This window comes from Stegastes partitus, unplaced genomic scaffold, assembly GCF_000690725.1.
Source record: "Stegastes partitus isolate 25-593 unplaced genomic scaffold, Stegastes_partitus-1.0.2 Scaffold1459, whole genome shotgun sequence".
Lineage (NCBI taxonomy): Eukaryota > Metazoa > Chordata > Actinopteri > Pomacentridae > Stegastes > Stegastes partitus.
This window is the reverse complement of record NW_007579190.1, coordinates 58650-76210: the sequence shown is the minus strand read 5'-3', so window position 1 is coordinate 76210 and position 17561 is coordinate 58650. Positions and strand designations below refer to the sequence as shown.

The window sequence follows — 17561 nt, the reverse complement described above, 5'->3', positions numbered from 1 at the left end:
AGGAAACTGACAATGATGTACGAGTGTTTAGTGAGCACTGAACACAAATTACAGCTGAGGCTGATAAGAATGTCATTAGTTTTGCAGGTATGTTGTCATAAAACAAGAAAATGTAAAATTTTACCTGATGTGGAGAAATCTCCAACGTTCTTACAGTTCAACCTGCTGGAACCATTAATGCCACATTTAGAGCCATGTGGCCAACACTTTGTAGAGATTTTCACTCAAAAGCTAACACAGGAACAAACTACAAATGTTCCCTGGGAGCACGAGATGCAAAGTTATTCGTGCATGTCATCTGGGAGCCATGAATAAAATAAATTTAATGCCAACCCAGTGAGTAGATGTTGAGATATTGTACTATATAGTTGAAAACTCTGACCAGCTGGTGGTGCAATGGATCACCTGCAAGATTTGTATATTTGTGCATAATATCTAAATGTCATTACAATCCTTTCAGCAACTCCTGAGATATTCAAGTTACACCAAACTCCTCTGGACAGTCATTGTCCTGACTCTGACTATAAAGCCTCTGCTCTGCTTCAGGAGCACAGTGGTTATCTTGAGGCACCAGAAGGGCTCCCACTCTGTCACATTTCTAGGCACCGCCAAAATAACAGAGTCTTTGATGGATTTAACTGTACTGCAAGGAATTATTTTTGCAAGATGTTGTTTTGTCTTCATGGTGCAGTCCGGAGTGCAATGAATGAATGTGCAATATTCCATTATCAATAATACTTAATCATTGCCAGTATTATATCTTACTTTTACATTGTAGTCCTATTTTTTTTTTTTTTTGAAGTAATGTTATGTAATTCTGTTTTATAAGTAATATCTGGCCGAACTGTGTTCATCAGATATAGTTGCTCTGAAGCACTTAATTGTGCAAACATCTACATCACAAAGGCTAATGTAATAGTTAATCAATTAAACATTAAACATTATCAGGACTTGTGTGGCCTTTTATCCACATATAAATAAAAGCAGCTGTGAGTCACTAAGAACTAAAGATACTCAGACAGTTTACAGCGTTGTGAGTTTTTGCCTTGTGGTGTATAAATGTGTTCTGCAACCTCTGAACACGGTGGTGGCCAAAATACGCTAACTTTACAGGAGGAAGAAAGGATTTTTTTAAACATGTTGAATACCCTGTCCAGCTTGTTCTGTAACATTTCACTTGTTGTTGTTTGACACACTTTTTTAGACCTACAGGTGTGATTTTGGGTTCCAAAGAAACGTATTTATGCAAATGATGATAATACAGAAGATAATAATGCAGCACTGGTAGGGTTCAAATGCAAAGTCATGCAACTCAAACCTGTGCTCGTCCAATGATTTTTATTTTAAAAAGAAAAATAAAAAATAAGCATTTATTATCATGTGAGTGCAATGTAACTTCAAATATCAACAACAAGCAACTGATTTTTTTATTTTTTAATGTCCAAATGAAGATCAAGTTTGTAGAGCTGCAGGTGTTTCAGTGTGTCACACATCTGGATCAGAAAGTCGAGGACTAACTGCTCTTTTTGGGAACTTTGGGAAAGCCAATTTTCAGACATGGGATATGGAACACTGGTGGCTTTATCAACCCGTTACTGTGATGCATTCTAGTCATTCAGACATAGGTCACTTTTCCATTAATGACCCTCATGGCTGCATTCAGACAAACCACCACAGTGCTGTCTGATGCTGCACACGTTTCTATAACTCTGAGGAAACAGTTAAACTGTGATTTTCTGTGTGTGACAGCTCACCTGTCTGATGTGAAGTCAGATAGGCCTGCACAGTGTGACTTCCTGTTGGATCTTTACTTTATCTTAAAATGTGAAGAGTTCAGAAAGCTTTTTTTTTTGGTTGTTTGCTTGAGATAGTACCAATCAAACTGAAGTTGAGTGGATTTGACTCAGTAGAAAAAATAGAGATAACTGATATTGTCTCAGGTAGACGATGGAAAAGTGGGTTTTCTGAAGGTTTGTGAAGATGGAGTTATTGTTTTTTGCAAATAAACTCTTCATATCTACATTATATCCACGTCACCATTTTTTCCAGTGTTGGTAACACCTGTAGGAAAAGCTGTCCAGGGTTTTTGGTGAATACATTTTTAGTAAAATAACTAATCAACAATATTTTACTTTTCAACTATTTACAGCATTTTATAGCTGATTTACGGCATTATAACTGTGTCATACTGCCAGAAGACATTTTCGAGGCTTCCACAGAGCTGCAGGAAAAATGAGTTCACAGTGAGCAGAAACATTACAGCAGCAGCAGAGAAATACGAGCAGAAAACGGCGCAGTCTTGGCGACCACGTCCTCCATCTGGCCGTAAATAGACGATCTTGGTTCTTACGACAGCGCTGCCGGGGGAGGAGGGTGAGGAGGGGGAGCACCGGGGGGGAGCGGGGCCGCCGCTGATTGGCCAGCGGGGCGGACTGCCTGTAATGGTATATAAGCTGAGTGAGCAGCTCCGAGCGGCAGCTGGACGTTTTGCGCAGCACATGTGCGGAAGGAGAACGCCGCGACATGCCTGAGTGAGAGGCTGCAGCTGGAAGAACACAGACCAACGCACATCCTCGTCTCTTCTGAAAGGATCCGGCAGCTGGCGGAGGACGCAGAGGCTCGGTACCGGGACCTAGCTGTGAGTAAACGGCCACCGGCGGGGCTGCGCGCCGCGGCTCGGTGGGCTCCGCACGTAGCGCCTTAATTAGCCTCATTACGCTGCGTTCAGGGGCGCACCGAGAGCACGTCTCTGAACGCAACGTGAGTTCTGGGGGGAGGGCGGGTGGTCCGGACTGGACAGACGGGTTACATATGCAGGCTGCACGTCTCCCAGCGCGTCCGGCTAAATTTAGCCAATTGATCATCGTCTCCTACATGGAGTGCAGTGGGACGTGTGTCATTGCATAAGAAAGAGAAGCACATTAACATACAAAGGTCCTTCAGTTCATGTGTTTCAGTTCATAAGCTGCCTCTAGACAATGAAAATACTTCTTCTGTTCCATTTCAAATCATTTACGGAAAAGAAATCGACTCAAATGTTACCTGCGCTGCGTCCTGGATCACATCCAGTCCAGCTGAAATAGATTTAAACAGCAGCTCTACTCTTACAGGGTAGGCTTCCACCTGCCAAAGACTGATTGTGGCTGAAATGCTATTAATACATTAGAGTGACTTGATTTCACTGGTGGAGGTTTAATTATACAGAAATAAATATCCCACAAGATAATTTTAGATATAAAAACTCATCCCATAGCCGAAATGTTCAACATAACACTGTAGTATTACCCATAATCATCAGACAGATCATGCCTGATCAACCTGCAGTCATTCTCCTGAATGTAGTTTTGTGTGAAGTTACAAGTCATTACATAAAACAGTCGCAGCATCAAATGAACAGGTAACTCTCCTTCAGTTATTTTAGTTTGTACAATGGCTGAAATCAGCGACAGTCCCTCTTCTGTTCAATTTTTAATCATTTACTGAAAAGAAAACCATCAATGTGTTCACATTCTTTAAGCTACACGTGTTTTCTAAGCCAGGAACTGTGGATTATTATCATCTTTGTCTTAAAAAGTGACCAAGTAGTCTGCAGATGGTTAATGTACAACCTGAGCTCTGATGTCCTGCACATGAAATGAATTTGCATCAAAATGCACTGAAAGTAGCAAAAGTCGCAGTGCACATAGTTTATTTACTACAGTGCATTTATCAGTGTGATGAATGCATTTTAATATTACAGTAAGCTCCAACTTGCATTCACTCTATCAGTGCTCTCCAGCCGTTCTGTGCAGACATGACGCACCGCTGTAACAGAACTGCAGCTTGTTAGAGGTTCTGACCTTATTGTGGACCAGAGCTGGGAGCAGATATGTGTCTTTTTTCCCTCTCAGATGGTTTTATTTAACAGATTTTTACAGGCCTGAATATTTAAAAGTAATTCGTGCTCGATAAACATTTTTTTTAAAAGCAAAATTTGGAGAAAAGTACTTTTTTGTAACTGTGAGTATTTTTCTTCTCATTTCTTGTTTATTTTGGGGCAGCTGGTTATCAGAGGACCCTGAAATGCAAATACATGATGGGGTTTGTATACATGGAGTTCTATGTATTGGTTAGCAGCAACAATAAGGTCAGTGTAGACCTGAAATAGGTTATTTCGTGTCAAATCAAGAACAATTCAAGATTTGATTGAATCCTTGCAAACAGACAAATGTGAGCACTCGTGTGTTTAAAGCTTCACTATGGGTCTGTATCACCACGCAGCGGTTTATAAGGACCAGCTCTGGCTCGTCTGTGGGCTCTGGCTGCCTTCACAGACTCCTGCAGGCCTTTTGCCGGTCAGTGAGCAGACATAATTAAAATCTCATTAGCCGTCTGGCCAGTGCAGATGGCAGATGGGCCGGCTAGCTGCAGCAGGAGGATTGTGGGTCGGCACAAGTAATACAGGTGTCATCTGGAGCGTTTTTTTCCAGAGCTGGAGACACAGAGAGTTACATACAATGCAACTGTGCCGACTGGAATTAGACAGGTGCTCCAGTATTAGAGCAGCATCAGCAGTCGGGGTGGACTTGAGGGTTATTTACTAGAGGCTTTGTGTTGCAGCACAGAAACAGAACATATGTGAGAATCTGACCCCAATCTCAAACAATTTACTGTGACAAAGATGCCGTCTGAATCCATTTTTGCCATTTCTGTGCTTACACCGTTTGAAACCTTATTTTTATATATTCATTAATTCATGTGTAATGTTTTTGTGCACTTTTTGTAAACATTTTTCCCGACAAAACAAGTTTTTTTAAAAAATTTAAATTGGATTAAAAAAGTGTCAAAGAGCAGCCCAAAAAAAAGATCTAACTTTTATCTGTGTTGACTGTAAAGTGTCTGTTGAGCTGAAAATCCATCCATCCATTATCTATACACAGCATAGTCCTCACTAGGGGGGTCTGGATCCTATCCCAGGGTGAAGGCAGGGGACACCCTGGACAGGTCACCAGTCTATCACAGGGCTACACTTAGAGACAGACAACCAAGCACACTCACATTCACACCTACGGACAATTTAGAATCACCAATAAACCTCAACATGTTTTTGGACCTTGTGGGAGGAAGCTGGAGAACCCAGAGAGAACCCACTCTGCACGGGGAGAACATGCAAACTCCACGCAGAAAGATCCCGGGTGTCCTAATCGGGATGCGAACCGGGGATCTTCTAGCCGTGAGGTGACGGTGCTAACCACCGAGCCACCTTGCAGCCTGAACTGAAAATAAGTTTAGAGCATTTAGATTTTATTTTCTATTTGGTTTTGAGATCTCAAAGTGGAGGTTTGGTTTCGGGTCTTTTCTGCTCGCTGTGGTGACGTAACACTGAGACTAAGGAAGTCTGAACATCCGTGTGTTTGTAATGATGGAGACTTTCATCACATCGCAGTTAACACATTGCACCGTGCACACGTGCCTGTGCAGTGTGTGCGGGTGTGTGTGCAGGAGCTAGTGCTGCTTCATTGTTGTCTTGGCGCGCTGTCAGGTTAATTAAATAGCGCACATGTTTATAGATAAACGTTCCCTTACAGTTAAACGGGTGTCATGAACGCCAATATGCGAAACCTCAAGACTAAACCAACAGGTCTTTGCTTTGAAGGATCACTTTTTTTTTCAGGAGATAATGTTGTTTGGCAGTTAAATTGCTGATTGATTGGACTGGGCCTGAGAACATATTTGAGTTTTTGTCATTGTCAGCTTGCACGCACAGTGCGATTAAACCATAGTACAAACACATCAACATTACAGGAAGCAAATATTATAGAAAATACACATTAGAGCTCTTTGTTTTTTAATAAAGGGCCACACAGAAATTCACCAACACATATTCAGCAGCAGCCTTGTAGTTCTTGTTTGCTCTAGTTAGTTCCTGGCACCTCCTTCCTGATATCACAGCAGCCATGAAGGTTATCGGCTATGGTTGGTCGGTTAATTATGTGTCTTGGCCAGATCAATGCAACAGTTTATGAGTTTCTAATTGCCAACTCTGACCCAGAGACCGTCTTGTGGAAATGATTGCAGACAGCTCAAATCATTTCGATCAGGATTATGTAACAACTGTGACAGCGTGTTAAAGGTGAGCTACCAGGCACATTACCTCACACATTGTGTGTGACTCGTCAGCTTTTTTTATTGACAATTTTCTTTATTTCATACTGAGAAATTCTAACGTTTCTTTGTTTAATGGAGCCGGAGAACAAACAGTTTACAGTAAACATGGTCCTCTGCGTAGAGGCGTTCCAGTATGAGTAAATGACGTGGAAACTGAACAGTCAGGAGTACTAAGTTACACTAAAGACTGTTTGTGCTGCAGATTTTATTTCCACAGTCTGATTGTCATTTGGTTTGTTAATTTTTAATTTTTTTTAGAAACAAACACATGAAACCCAGCTAAATTCAACGTCTTTGCAAGAGTAAACATTGAAAACAATGGGCTCCACTGACTGCCGTGACATCAGTATACTGTAAATCCGGCGTGAGTCACCTTTTCTTGGCAGGTATTTTCAGTGTTTTAGCCATAACCAGGCTACTCATGCTGCACGTAGTCATGGCTTGTGTGTGTGTGTGCGTGTGTGCGTGTGTGTGTGTGTGTGTGTGTGTGTGTGTGTGTGTGTGTGCTCTCTCTCTCCAGTAAATTCTGTGTGAAACACATTTGAGTCTGGGCTCGACGCCAGCTTCTGCAATGCACTTATGTAACCTCCTTTATCTCACCGGCTGTCTCTCACTTTTTCTGGTTCTTTTGTTACTCTTTTTCCCTCGTCGTCTCTCGTCTCTCTCCTCTGTCTCTCTGCTGTTGAGCTTATCCTGACCTTTACATTCCGTCTTCTTCTCCCTCCGCTTTACTCCGTCGTTTGTCCTCTCCTCACCCTCCCTGGGTTTGTCTGTGTAAGCATGACTCGGCAGACTGTTAACAGCAAACCGCCGCTATGTGCAGCTGTCCTCGCCTCGTCCTGCACGCCCTCCTGCGAGTGTGCACGAGTGAGATGGTAGCTGACACAGTGTCTGTTTGCAGCCTGACTGGCAGTAAGCGGGTTAGTCTACTGACCTGTCCTGCCACACTTCTTATGACTTGTTGCAGTCACTAGAGTTTTAATGTGAGGGAGTAGAGACAAAGAGAGTTTGTTTCAGAGCAGGAAATATGTGAAAAATGTGATTTGAGAGGAAAGTCAGAGCGCTCGCACTAGAGTTTGTCTCAATAGAGAAATTCCAAATTAGCAGATTTTTACTTGTCAAAGTGGCTGGTAGCACTGAATTAATTATTGTAAAAACGAGGCCTTAACCCTCTGAACTCCAGGCAGTTTTCTGTGCATTTTTGCTCCCGTCACATTTTTAGTCCTGGTGTGCTTATTTTTCACTGCAAAATAAAGTCCTGTACTACGGAAACGGCACATTCATGGCTACAAGTAGAGAGAACTTGAAAACCCTCCGACCCCAAAACATGCTGGCAGGTTATGAAGGTGTTTTGTCTTTAAAAGATATCAACAAAATGACATAATTTGTCAGAGCCATAAACTGTAAAAACAGAAAGAATCATTGGATTTTCAGTTTTTTGACAGTCTGTGAACTGCTCATCTGTAAAGTACTGTTCTGTGAGGAAAAAGAGACAAACCTGAGAGCTTAAACCCCCCAGAAATCTACAGTCTTAGGCACAACTAGGAGGATATTTTGTCTAAACTGCAGACTGTATGGGCACAAATGTAAAAATTAGTAAAATATATCTGGTATGTACAGTCAGTTTTTCTCCCCAGTCATGTTAACACATGCGGGCACTTTGAAAAAAGTTCTACAATGGTAATCAAACAATTCCACTTTTGTTCTTTCTTTAAAAAAAAAAAAGGTTTCTTGCATTTCAACAATGTCATGCTGCATAGAAGATATGCAGGGCTTTAAACTGCAGTTACAAATGAGCCCACAGTGAGTAAAAATGCAGGAAATGCATGTTCACAAAAATATCAACACCTGTCACTTACATAAAGCTGGTATGAAGTGACTGCTCACTCATTTATATGAAGTATATTCCAGTTGTAAGAATTATCATTCAGACAAAGTTATTCCAGCTTTTACAATCAGAGAGCTCTGGACTGTTTTGAGGAACTGCTGGTATTAATTATCAAAAATATCAGCAAACACTTCAAGGCCAGATTCTTGCAGAAAACCACAAAGAAGATTCAGATATCAGTGCAAAAAGGTCAAATTCAAACGAGGAAGTTGTTGCAGGAGTCTCGTGTCTGTACTGCAAATCCAAGGTTTCATCCGGCTGCTTATGTCACGTGAATACAGCTCACATTTTGAAAGTGAAGAGGAGGCATGCTTGATTGTGCACGGGCATGTTGTGATGAAATATGATCGGACTGCTGCCAGTGTGCCGTTGGGCTCTTGGCATCCTGTGACTAGCAGAGTAAACAGCAGCAATGCTGCCAACCATGGGGAGTATAATAATAATAATCCTAGGTCCTATTCATAAAGTCGATTGATTTAGGGCCTTTTGAAATCAAGTCTGAACAAAATTGTTGTCTTAGCTCATAAATAGGGAGACCAGAGGTGTGTTTTTTTTGTTTTGTTTTGTTTTAATTGCGCGTGCGGCTTTTACACGAATGCCCTCACACCCCGTATTTCTGTTCCTTACTGAGTGGAGCACAATGTATTTAGTGAAGTAGCAGAATATATTAAGACAGCCCCGTATGTTTGGTGGTGGATCATAAAACTCTTTGCCACTGTCTGTCACACAGACGTTCACTTACTCTGTGGTTGTAAGTGTGTGTGTGTGCACTCACCACATCTGCAGAACTTTGTTTACTCTGGGTCGTGTTGCTATGTTAGACTGTGAGGTCGTGCGGGGGAAGGAGTGTGTGTCAGAGGTGAATGAAAATAAACTGACTGAACGCTGTGACTGGACTTGGAGACCATTAAATAATGCACCCTTCATCTACTTCCTCAGTCCTGTATAATAACAGTGATAAGATTCATGCTTGTAAACTTGTGTAATATTAATAATAATGTTTTTGTCTTTGCAGTTGAAATGGATCGTCATGATAACGAGATTCTCCCTGGGGAGACTTTGCCTGTGGTGATAATTGGTAAGACACTCACACACACACACACACACACACACACACACACACATGAATGAACATGCTGTGGGAGACTTTGTTTAGATGGTTGCTATGATAGCTTACATTATGTGTAGCGAGCTGAAACAGAAGTGATGATTTTGGTCAATTTTTAGTCCATCAATTCCCATTAATGATTAAATCAAGCAGATGATTAACCGATAAGGGAGAAGACGAGAGACATGCATGTCAGAAACTGTGGGGTAGACTGTTGCCCCACCGGGTGGAACCTTTTATTGTTTGATGAGATGGAGTTACAGGTGTGTTTGCTGACCGTCTGTACGGGTTCTTAAAACAAGCGCACCTCGCTGCTGTCTAACTGCTAACTGTGGCTGTAGAGGAGTTGATGAACTCTGCAGAATCAAGTTTGGACTAAGGTGTTTGGTGACGATCCATAGAGGCCAGGAGCTGAAAGTGTGTCAGCAGAGACGTTGCTGACATTCTGGAGCAGCAGGATTTTGATTACATGCTTCTAACATTAAAGTGATGAAGTATATTAGCAACACTCTGCTCTGAGGATAAATATATTTCGGAGGTGGCAGTAAACACTGATAAAGTTGCTGTGACAGTATTTGAAGACATGTGTTGCAGCTGTTTCCAGCAGCTGGACTAATGTTAGTGAAGAAGTCGCTCCATCATGTAGATCAAGTATGAGAATTATCCACAAATACCGCTGCAAAGAGATTAAATAATATTACAGGTTGTTTACTCTGGAAAACTGCAGCTTGTTTGCTGTGTTTAAAACTAGTCATTGACAAAACTGCTAATAACTACTCACAGGCTAAATACCTCAGAGCCTTTAAAAGAGTTGAAACATAAGCAGAGTTGCACAAAATTACAAGGTAAACAATGCATTCAGAAAACTTATTAGACCTTAAGTTTGCTCCATATTAAAGGTTTGCTTTTTGCAATAAAAGCTCAACTTTGCATAGTAGTTCAGCAGCTTTGTTTAATACACTTTTAAAATGTTTTTTTGTTTGTTTTAAAATTTGCTTTTCAAGCCTGCTGCCAACTTTTGGGTTTCAGAAGTATAAATGTTCACACAGAGAAGTTATGCTGCATGCAACTACATGTTGTGTGTCTGCAAAGTGTTTGTTAAAAAAGCATTGTTACTTTAAAAAAAAAAAAAAAAAAGCAGAAAAGATGAAATGCAAACTCCATAGCAGGTGTATCCATAGCAGCCAAGTACAGACACACAATATGCACACAGTGACAACAGCCACCACAACATTGTGCGCATTGTTAGTGCAACTCGAAACCAGTCACATTGATTGGCTACAACATCTTGACAGCCCCACCAAAACTCGCCTCTCTCTCTGTTTCTCAGGCAATGGCCCGTCAGGGATCTGTCTGTCATACCTGCTGTCAGGTTACACCCCCTACCTGTCACCCGAGGCATCGCACCCCAACCCGCTGCTGCACAGCAAGCTGGAAGAGCAGCCTCACCTGTCGCTGCTTGAGCAGGTAAAACGCCCAAACTGTGCACTGTCAATTTCAGTACACAGTGTCCCATCATAAACAGTGCCTCACCATGATCCTCTGCCTCTGCAGGATCTGGAGTACCTGTGTGAGGGCCTGGAGGGGCGATCATCCAATCCCGTGGCGGTGCTTTTTGATTCGCTGCTGCTGCCTGACAGTGACTTCGGATTGGACCACACCTCTCCGTTGGAATGGCGATACGAGCCGGAGCGTGCTATCCCTCACCTGGTGCTGGGGAAGGGCCCACCTGGAGGAGCCTGGCATGTACGTTGCTGGAATGAGTGATTTTATACTTGGGTTATTGAATGTGTAGATGAAGCTGTTGTATGTTTTATGTAAGCAGGGTGATAAACATGGGGTTTGGAGCAGAGAGGAGGCGATGGTGCAATAAAATGCATGTTTTTTAGCAACTTTGTAATGTTTTTGAATTGTTTGCATTTTTTAATTTGTGTATTTGAAGCTCACAGGATCGCAGTAATGTTTTTATTTTTTAGCCTTTATTTTCAAATGACCTTTTTATACTGTGCAACGAACAGCAACGTTAATCCCCTATGTTCAGGTTTATATATAGCCTGTTTATCTCTCTAAAAATGTCCTGGCATGATAAACTAGCTGCACAGCAGGGTCTTTGTCTTTGTTTATGGAAATTGAAGCAAATTCAGCAGGCATTATGTTAATGTGTGCAAACAAGCTTTGCCTCCCTTTGTCTGCTGCTGATTTGCACACACCGGCTCTGTGATGTGCACATGATACGAGGCGACCATAACTGCAACTCATTTATTAAAAGAAAAGGTTGAAACTGAAACTCCTGGTCAAACAAGTCCGACTTATTTCCATGTTTTGCATGCTGCTTCCAGGCTATGGAGGGCTCCATGCTGACTCTGAGCCTGGCTAACTGGATGGAGCTTCCTGGACTCAAACTGAAGGACTGGATGAGAGACAAACGCAGGTCTGATCATAATAAAAGCACTTTGTTGGCAGCACATGTGACTCACATAACCATGTGTGTTAAACACACAAGAGTGTTCATGAAATATTCAGCGGTAACAAAACTCCTGGTGTCGTTTTGCCAGACAGGCTCATTCAGAAAAACATGCTGTGCTGGTTTACTCTGCTTCCAGACAGCTGTGTCTCCATGATGTAGAATAAGGGCATCATATGTAAATCTTTACCATCCACTGCTGTGTTGTTTATGTACATGAATAATTAGTAGCTTCTCAGGCAGTATTGGAAAAGTTAGATCCAACCACAGCTGTATTTTTCTCCCCATAAATGGATCAAACAGACTTGATAACCTGTTAACTTGTTAATGACCTAAAAAAAAAAGCTGTCATCTTGCAGACAGCTTAAATAAAACACTGATAGCTGGTAAACAACCTGAAGACAAATGGTCATCCTGTTAGTGGCTGACACTCTGAACAAGAGGGTGTTAACTAGCTGGCCTCTTGAGCTAAAAGGCGTTTACTAGCTGGTGATCTGAGGAAAAAAAGTTGTTAACCAGCTTCAGTGTGAACGAAAAATTAACTGATAACCTGAACAACAAGATGGTCACTATCTGGCAACCTAAACCAGAAATTGTTTACTTATTGGAAACCTAAACAAAAAAGTTATTTACCTGCAGGCAAGCTGAAAAAAAAACAAAAACAAAACTTGTTCACTATCTGGTAACAACCTGGAAAAAGTAGATGTAAAAAAGAGAAACACTGACTGCTGAACATCGAGCTCACAACCTTAACCAAAGCTCTTTGAACCAGAAGATGTTTCAGAAGACACAACAGTGATTCAGCTTTATTGGTGTAGTTTATGTAATAAACCTGCAGGTTGTGAAGATTTCATATCCAAGTTGTCACTGTAATCATATCAGATATGTTATCAATATTAAAGCCCGCTTTGTTCTCACAGTCTATTGACTTTTAATTAGACAAAAAAAATCTTGAATTTAACATTTTTATTAAAGGAAGAATGTAGTTTTTGTATCCTAAGGAGCCTTAGACTTGTTATTTTAGTACCAGTTCAACACCTTGTTATTTTTATAACTGTTATTGTTGTGATCAATTATGAAATTACTCAAATAGCAAATATCAAGCATCTGCTCCTTTGATTATGGGCTGTGTGTTGTGTCTGTAAACATATCTTTTTTGTGTTTTGTATTTAAATGTATTTGTTTGTAAATGTTCATTTCACTCCAGAAATGTACGCAACGACCGCGCCACACCAGCCGAGATCGCGTCGTACTACGAACACTACGTTTCCCAGATGTCCCTGGAGCAGAGCTTTGCCTGTGGGACCACTGTCACCTCGGTAACCAGGCAGCCTGGGAAGCCGGACGGGTCGCCGGCCTGCTGGAGAGTGACGGGGCTACAGCGGCGAGAGGGGGAGGAGCTTGGAGGTACAGTGAAGGAACACACTCCCAATTCTTTAAAAGGATAAAGCAAAGTGCTAGATGGTCTCCTTGACTTTCTGTTTCCTTTCTCCTGCTAGATGGTTCCTGTGTTTCTGAGGAGGTGCCTTTCTCCCTGTTGGCCCACAACGTGGTGCTGGCGACGGGCACGCACGACATCCCGGCCAGGCTCGGCGTGGGGGGCGAGTCCCTGCCCTTCGTCTGCCACTCATTCTGGGAGCTAGAGGCGGCCATCACCCGCGGCGAGCTCGACCAGATGTCCGACCCCCTGCTGGTGGTGGGGGCGGGGCTTACGGCCGCCGACGCGGTGCTGGCTGCCCACCATCTCAACACACCCGTCTACCACGCCTTCAGGCGGTCGGTCACCGACCCCGGCCTCATCTTCAACCAGCTGCCTAAACTGCTTTACCCGGAGTACCACAAGGTGAGGAGGGGAGAGCGTTACACCTGAAGCCGCTGATGGCTGATCAAGTTCCAGTATTTATTATCTAAAGAAGAGGTTTTAGTACATCAGGTGTTTGCAGCAGTATTTAAGGAATGTGAAGCATTACAGCCTATTTGTTTAATATCTTGTTTAATCCAACCTGCAGACTATTAACCCCAAAACCTACCAGCGGGTTTTAAAGGCATATTATCAAAATTACACAATTTATCAGAGCCAGAAACTGTAAAAACAGGAAAAATCATCCAAATTGAGGAACAAGCCTGTCTTAAAATTAGGAGGATAAAAGATACAGAAGTACAGCTGTAAGTGTCCGTCAGGTTAGAGGACACGAGACAAATTCAGTTCTTCATTCATGCCAACGTGCTCTTTCTTGTATGTTTGACTGTCAGAAGGCTGTGAATTTTGTAATGTGCTCCAGACCCCTTTTTTGTGTTCCAATGCTGCACTCGAGCTGAGAAGCACCTGCTCAAGCTGCGTTTTGCTTAAAGATCCACATAGAACCGTGTTTCTACGAGTTAAATTGTGATATTTCATCGTTGCCACAAATTACTTACTTGCAACTCAGCAGTCTCGAAGCAAAATGTGTTGAAGTTTTGTGGCTGAACTGCAGGCTGTGTCTACACAGAGCAGAGAGGAGACATGTTTGGAAACATATTAGAGCAACTGAGAAGAAAACCAAACATAGTTGATCAATTGAACAAATACGTGGAAATGGAAGATACATTCTTCATGGTTAAATGTCTTTCATGAGAGAATGTGCAGAGTTTGTAGGCAATGGCACGTTTGTAGGTTGTAGAAATGTACTGATCTTTCCTCACCTTCGGCCTCCAGGTTCATCAGATGATGACTCAGCAGCAGCACCAGCTGAGCCCTCCAGCTCAGAACCACGCCCAGAACCTCAATCCCAGCTCCACCCCTTCGTCTCCTTCATCCCCTTCTCCACCCTCCCCCACCACCACCACCACCACCTCCTCACCCTCCTCCTCCTATCCGGGTTACCTGAGCTTCCCGCGCCACAGGGTCGTGGCCTTCCGACCCGACCAGAAATGCGTGCTGGAGTCAGACTCTGGCGAGCAGGCAGTGGTCCAGGTCTCTAAGGCGCTGGTTCTGATCGGTGCCCATCCCAACCTTTCCTTTTTGAAGGACAACGGCCGTCCGCTTGGCATCTACCCAGAGGAACCGATCACGTGCCGGAGGAACCCAATCGAAGTGGACCCGTTTACGAACAAGGTGGTGGCGGCGGAAGGGCCGGGCATGTACGCCATGGGGCCGCTAGTCGGCGAGAACTTCGTCAGGTTCCTGAAAGGAGGAGCGCTGGCCATCGCTAGCGACCTCGCCAAGAGACGGAGGGAGGAGCAGGAGAGAGGAGAAGGAAGTCTGGGCACTGACAGAATCATGGACAGATGGGTGGACAGACAGGTGACCACCCAGACAGGCGCAGAGGTGTGTGTTCTGGACTCGTAGCACAAGGTCGAGTGGACTGAAGCAAAACGACCTGCTCGGATCTGATCAAGGCCACGCGGAAAATCACAAATGCGCTGTAGAGGCATTAAACGGAACACCTGACGGGACTTCCACTGGTTTCATATCTTGTTCGATCTACTGTAGAAAAAAACCTGTTAGGATCCATCAGAAACACAGGTGTTGCCTTTGGATCATCAAGTTGTATCGGTAGAAACGTACATGTTTCCCACCCGGAAATCTTTCTGTATGGTTAGTTTCACCGCGACTGTAGCTACTGTATGTAAATATATGAAAATCAGATTTTAATGCAGATTTATTTTTTACATGAACTCATAGCAATAAATTTTAATAAGCGTCCTTTTACTTCCTCAGACCTGTGTGCATTTTAAATTTCTCCACGTTATTTGGGATCAGTAGGATGTGATAAATACTAATATGGTTTATTCATAGCTTGTGACTTCTGGTAAAAATGATCAAACACGTGTGATATCAAGCTACAAACATTATGAAGCTTAAACTTCCACACAGTTTAAAGATTAATTTTATTGCCTGAGCTGTTGAAGTTTTCCATGCCGCCTTCTTGTCTTGATTATTGTGTTGCTCTTGTCACCAGTAGATGGCACTTAAAGGTGTCTACCAATGAGGACAGTAGATACAAGTTCAGCAGAATGCAATAAAAGGTGCAGCAAACCCAAAATGTGACTTCCCCATGTGAGGATGCAGGGTCCCAGAGGCCAATAGGACGAGAGAAGGTTAACGCAGAATTAAGACTGAGATTAATTTAGAGGTAGAGTGAAAGAAACTGAGAGCAGCAGGTCAGGTTAGGTCCTCGGCACCCAGAGAGCCTTAATCACGTCACTGACTTCCAGGCTGATCGGTCAGCATCGTATGTGACCAAGACGCCGCAGCTTTTTAACAGTGAGGATAATTAACATGTTTCCGTAGTTCGTTGGGCCTCCTGTTTAATGTTGTAACACTACACTGTCCCAAACTGTTAATTCCTGCTTCTTTCTTTATATCATTTTCTGTGTATGTGTTTGTACATGATGGGTTTTGTGAATCTGTGGTGCTTTATTTTTCTACACTAGTGTGATTATTACTATTTTTTTTTAATCATGTAACTGTACCTAGCTGGCACCTTTGTACATCTTTGATGATTATGAAAATATTTTATACTTTACAACAGAGAAAAAATATATCTAAACATATTTTTCTAATTCTTCTCAGTCAAAATGTTTAATTTGCAGCTTTTATAACATCAGAGTTTGACTTCACTGTAAACCGTAACACTGGTTTTTAAGACCTGTTTGCATTTGTGTAGTATTACTAACGGATGATATTTACACATTAATGTACCACTTGTGCAAATTGTAATAACAGGGAGTCACATGAGAATCTTGATGCTGAAAATATAAAAGATTTTTCCTGAGTTTTGCATTAAGTTTTTTTCAGTGTGCACTTTTAAAAAGTATTTCACCTCAGATTTAAAGGTTCGCTGTGGAGGATTCAGGAGGCTTTATCAACAGGAAGGACATATAGGAATCGTCATTATGTTTTTATTGGTGTTTAGTCAAATAAGACGTTGACACCAAATGTCAATAAAATAAGACATTTAGTGTTTTTCTCATAATTTCTTTCTTTCTTTTTCTGAATGTGTCCGGTCCAGCATCAGAGCAGGCAGAATGATGATCTGCTGTGTTGTGCTGAACAAATTTGCTTTGCCAAGGGGAGCTTTAGGAATATCAGGCCCCTCTTGATAATCTGATTTATATTTATTCGTTCAATTTTATTCTATTAATACTGCTGGACCTGGTAGAATGAAAGAGCAAAGAAAAAAGAAAAGTTTGGAGTGTACAGAAGTGAGAAGAGACAGAGATGCACCAATCTATTGACTGCTACACCTGTACAAACGGACAACAGAAAACATTTGCAGGAAAACAGAGCTGATTATCATCCAGAGCACCTACAGGAGGTGAACAGGCTGAGAAAACCTGAACTACAACGACTACCGGAGCACAAGATTTACATATACACACAAAAAGGAGAGAGAAAAGAAAAACAAACATCAACAACAAAAAAACAAACTACATACAACATGAGTAATATATTAATTAATAAGATAAAGTAAACAAAAGTAGCTATTAGTGTGGACTATGCAGTAACATCTTACACAATATGAAGAGTGAAGAGCGTCAAATATGAGTGTAACCATGCAAATGCAACCGAGCCCCTGCAAAGGTCAGATGCAGACCAGGAGAGCCCCAAGACCATCAGCAGCAATCCCAGAGCACGAATCCCAACCACCACACCACTGAGGCGAACATGAGGTGGTAGAGAGAGAGTGCCATACCAGCCCTACGCAGAGTATCAGCTTTAACCTCAACATCCCAGCTGTGAGTTAAAGCCCTCAGAATGAAGACAACAGTTAACTGCTTCTGAACTATTACAACTGCTCAGGTCTCACGCTGGTCAGATCTTCAGACAGGATTAGTCTGTGATGAGCAGTGTTTGGATCCAGAATCACAGGAGTGTTGGAGACCATCATCTTCATCTGGCTCCAGATGTTGAAGCTCAGGTTGCCCAGATGTTTGGCCACATCTATCAGAGCTCCTGAGTGCAGCTGTGG

At 42.4% G+C, this 17561-nt stretch overlaps 1 protein-coding gene across 1 annotated transcript; it reads left to right on the top strand.

The window, feature by feature from the left end:
• Positions 1-2482: 2482 nt before the first annotated feature.
• On the top strand, positions 2483-16364 carry osgn1 (oxidative stress induced growth inhibitor 1). The gene is made up of 8 exons (XM_008299771.1): positions 2483-2638; positions 9051-9113; positions 10474-10610; positions 10698-10889; positions 11483-11574; positions 12815-13014; positions 13107-13450; positions 14303-16364. The coding sequence occupies exons 2-8, from the start codon at positions 9056-9058 to the stop codon at positions 14933-14935; spliced, it is 1656 nt and encodes a 551-aa protein (XP_008297993.1). The 5' UTR covers positions 2483-2638; positions 9051-9055; the 3' UTR covers positions 14936-16364.
• Positions 16365-17561: the final 1197 nt, after the last annotated feature.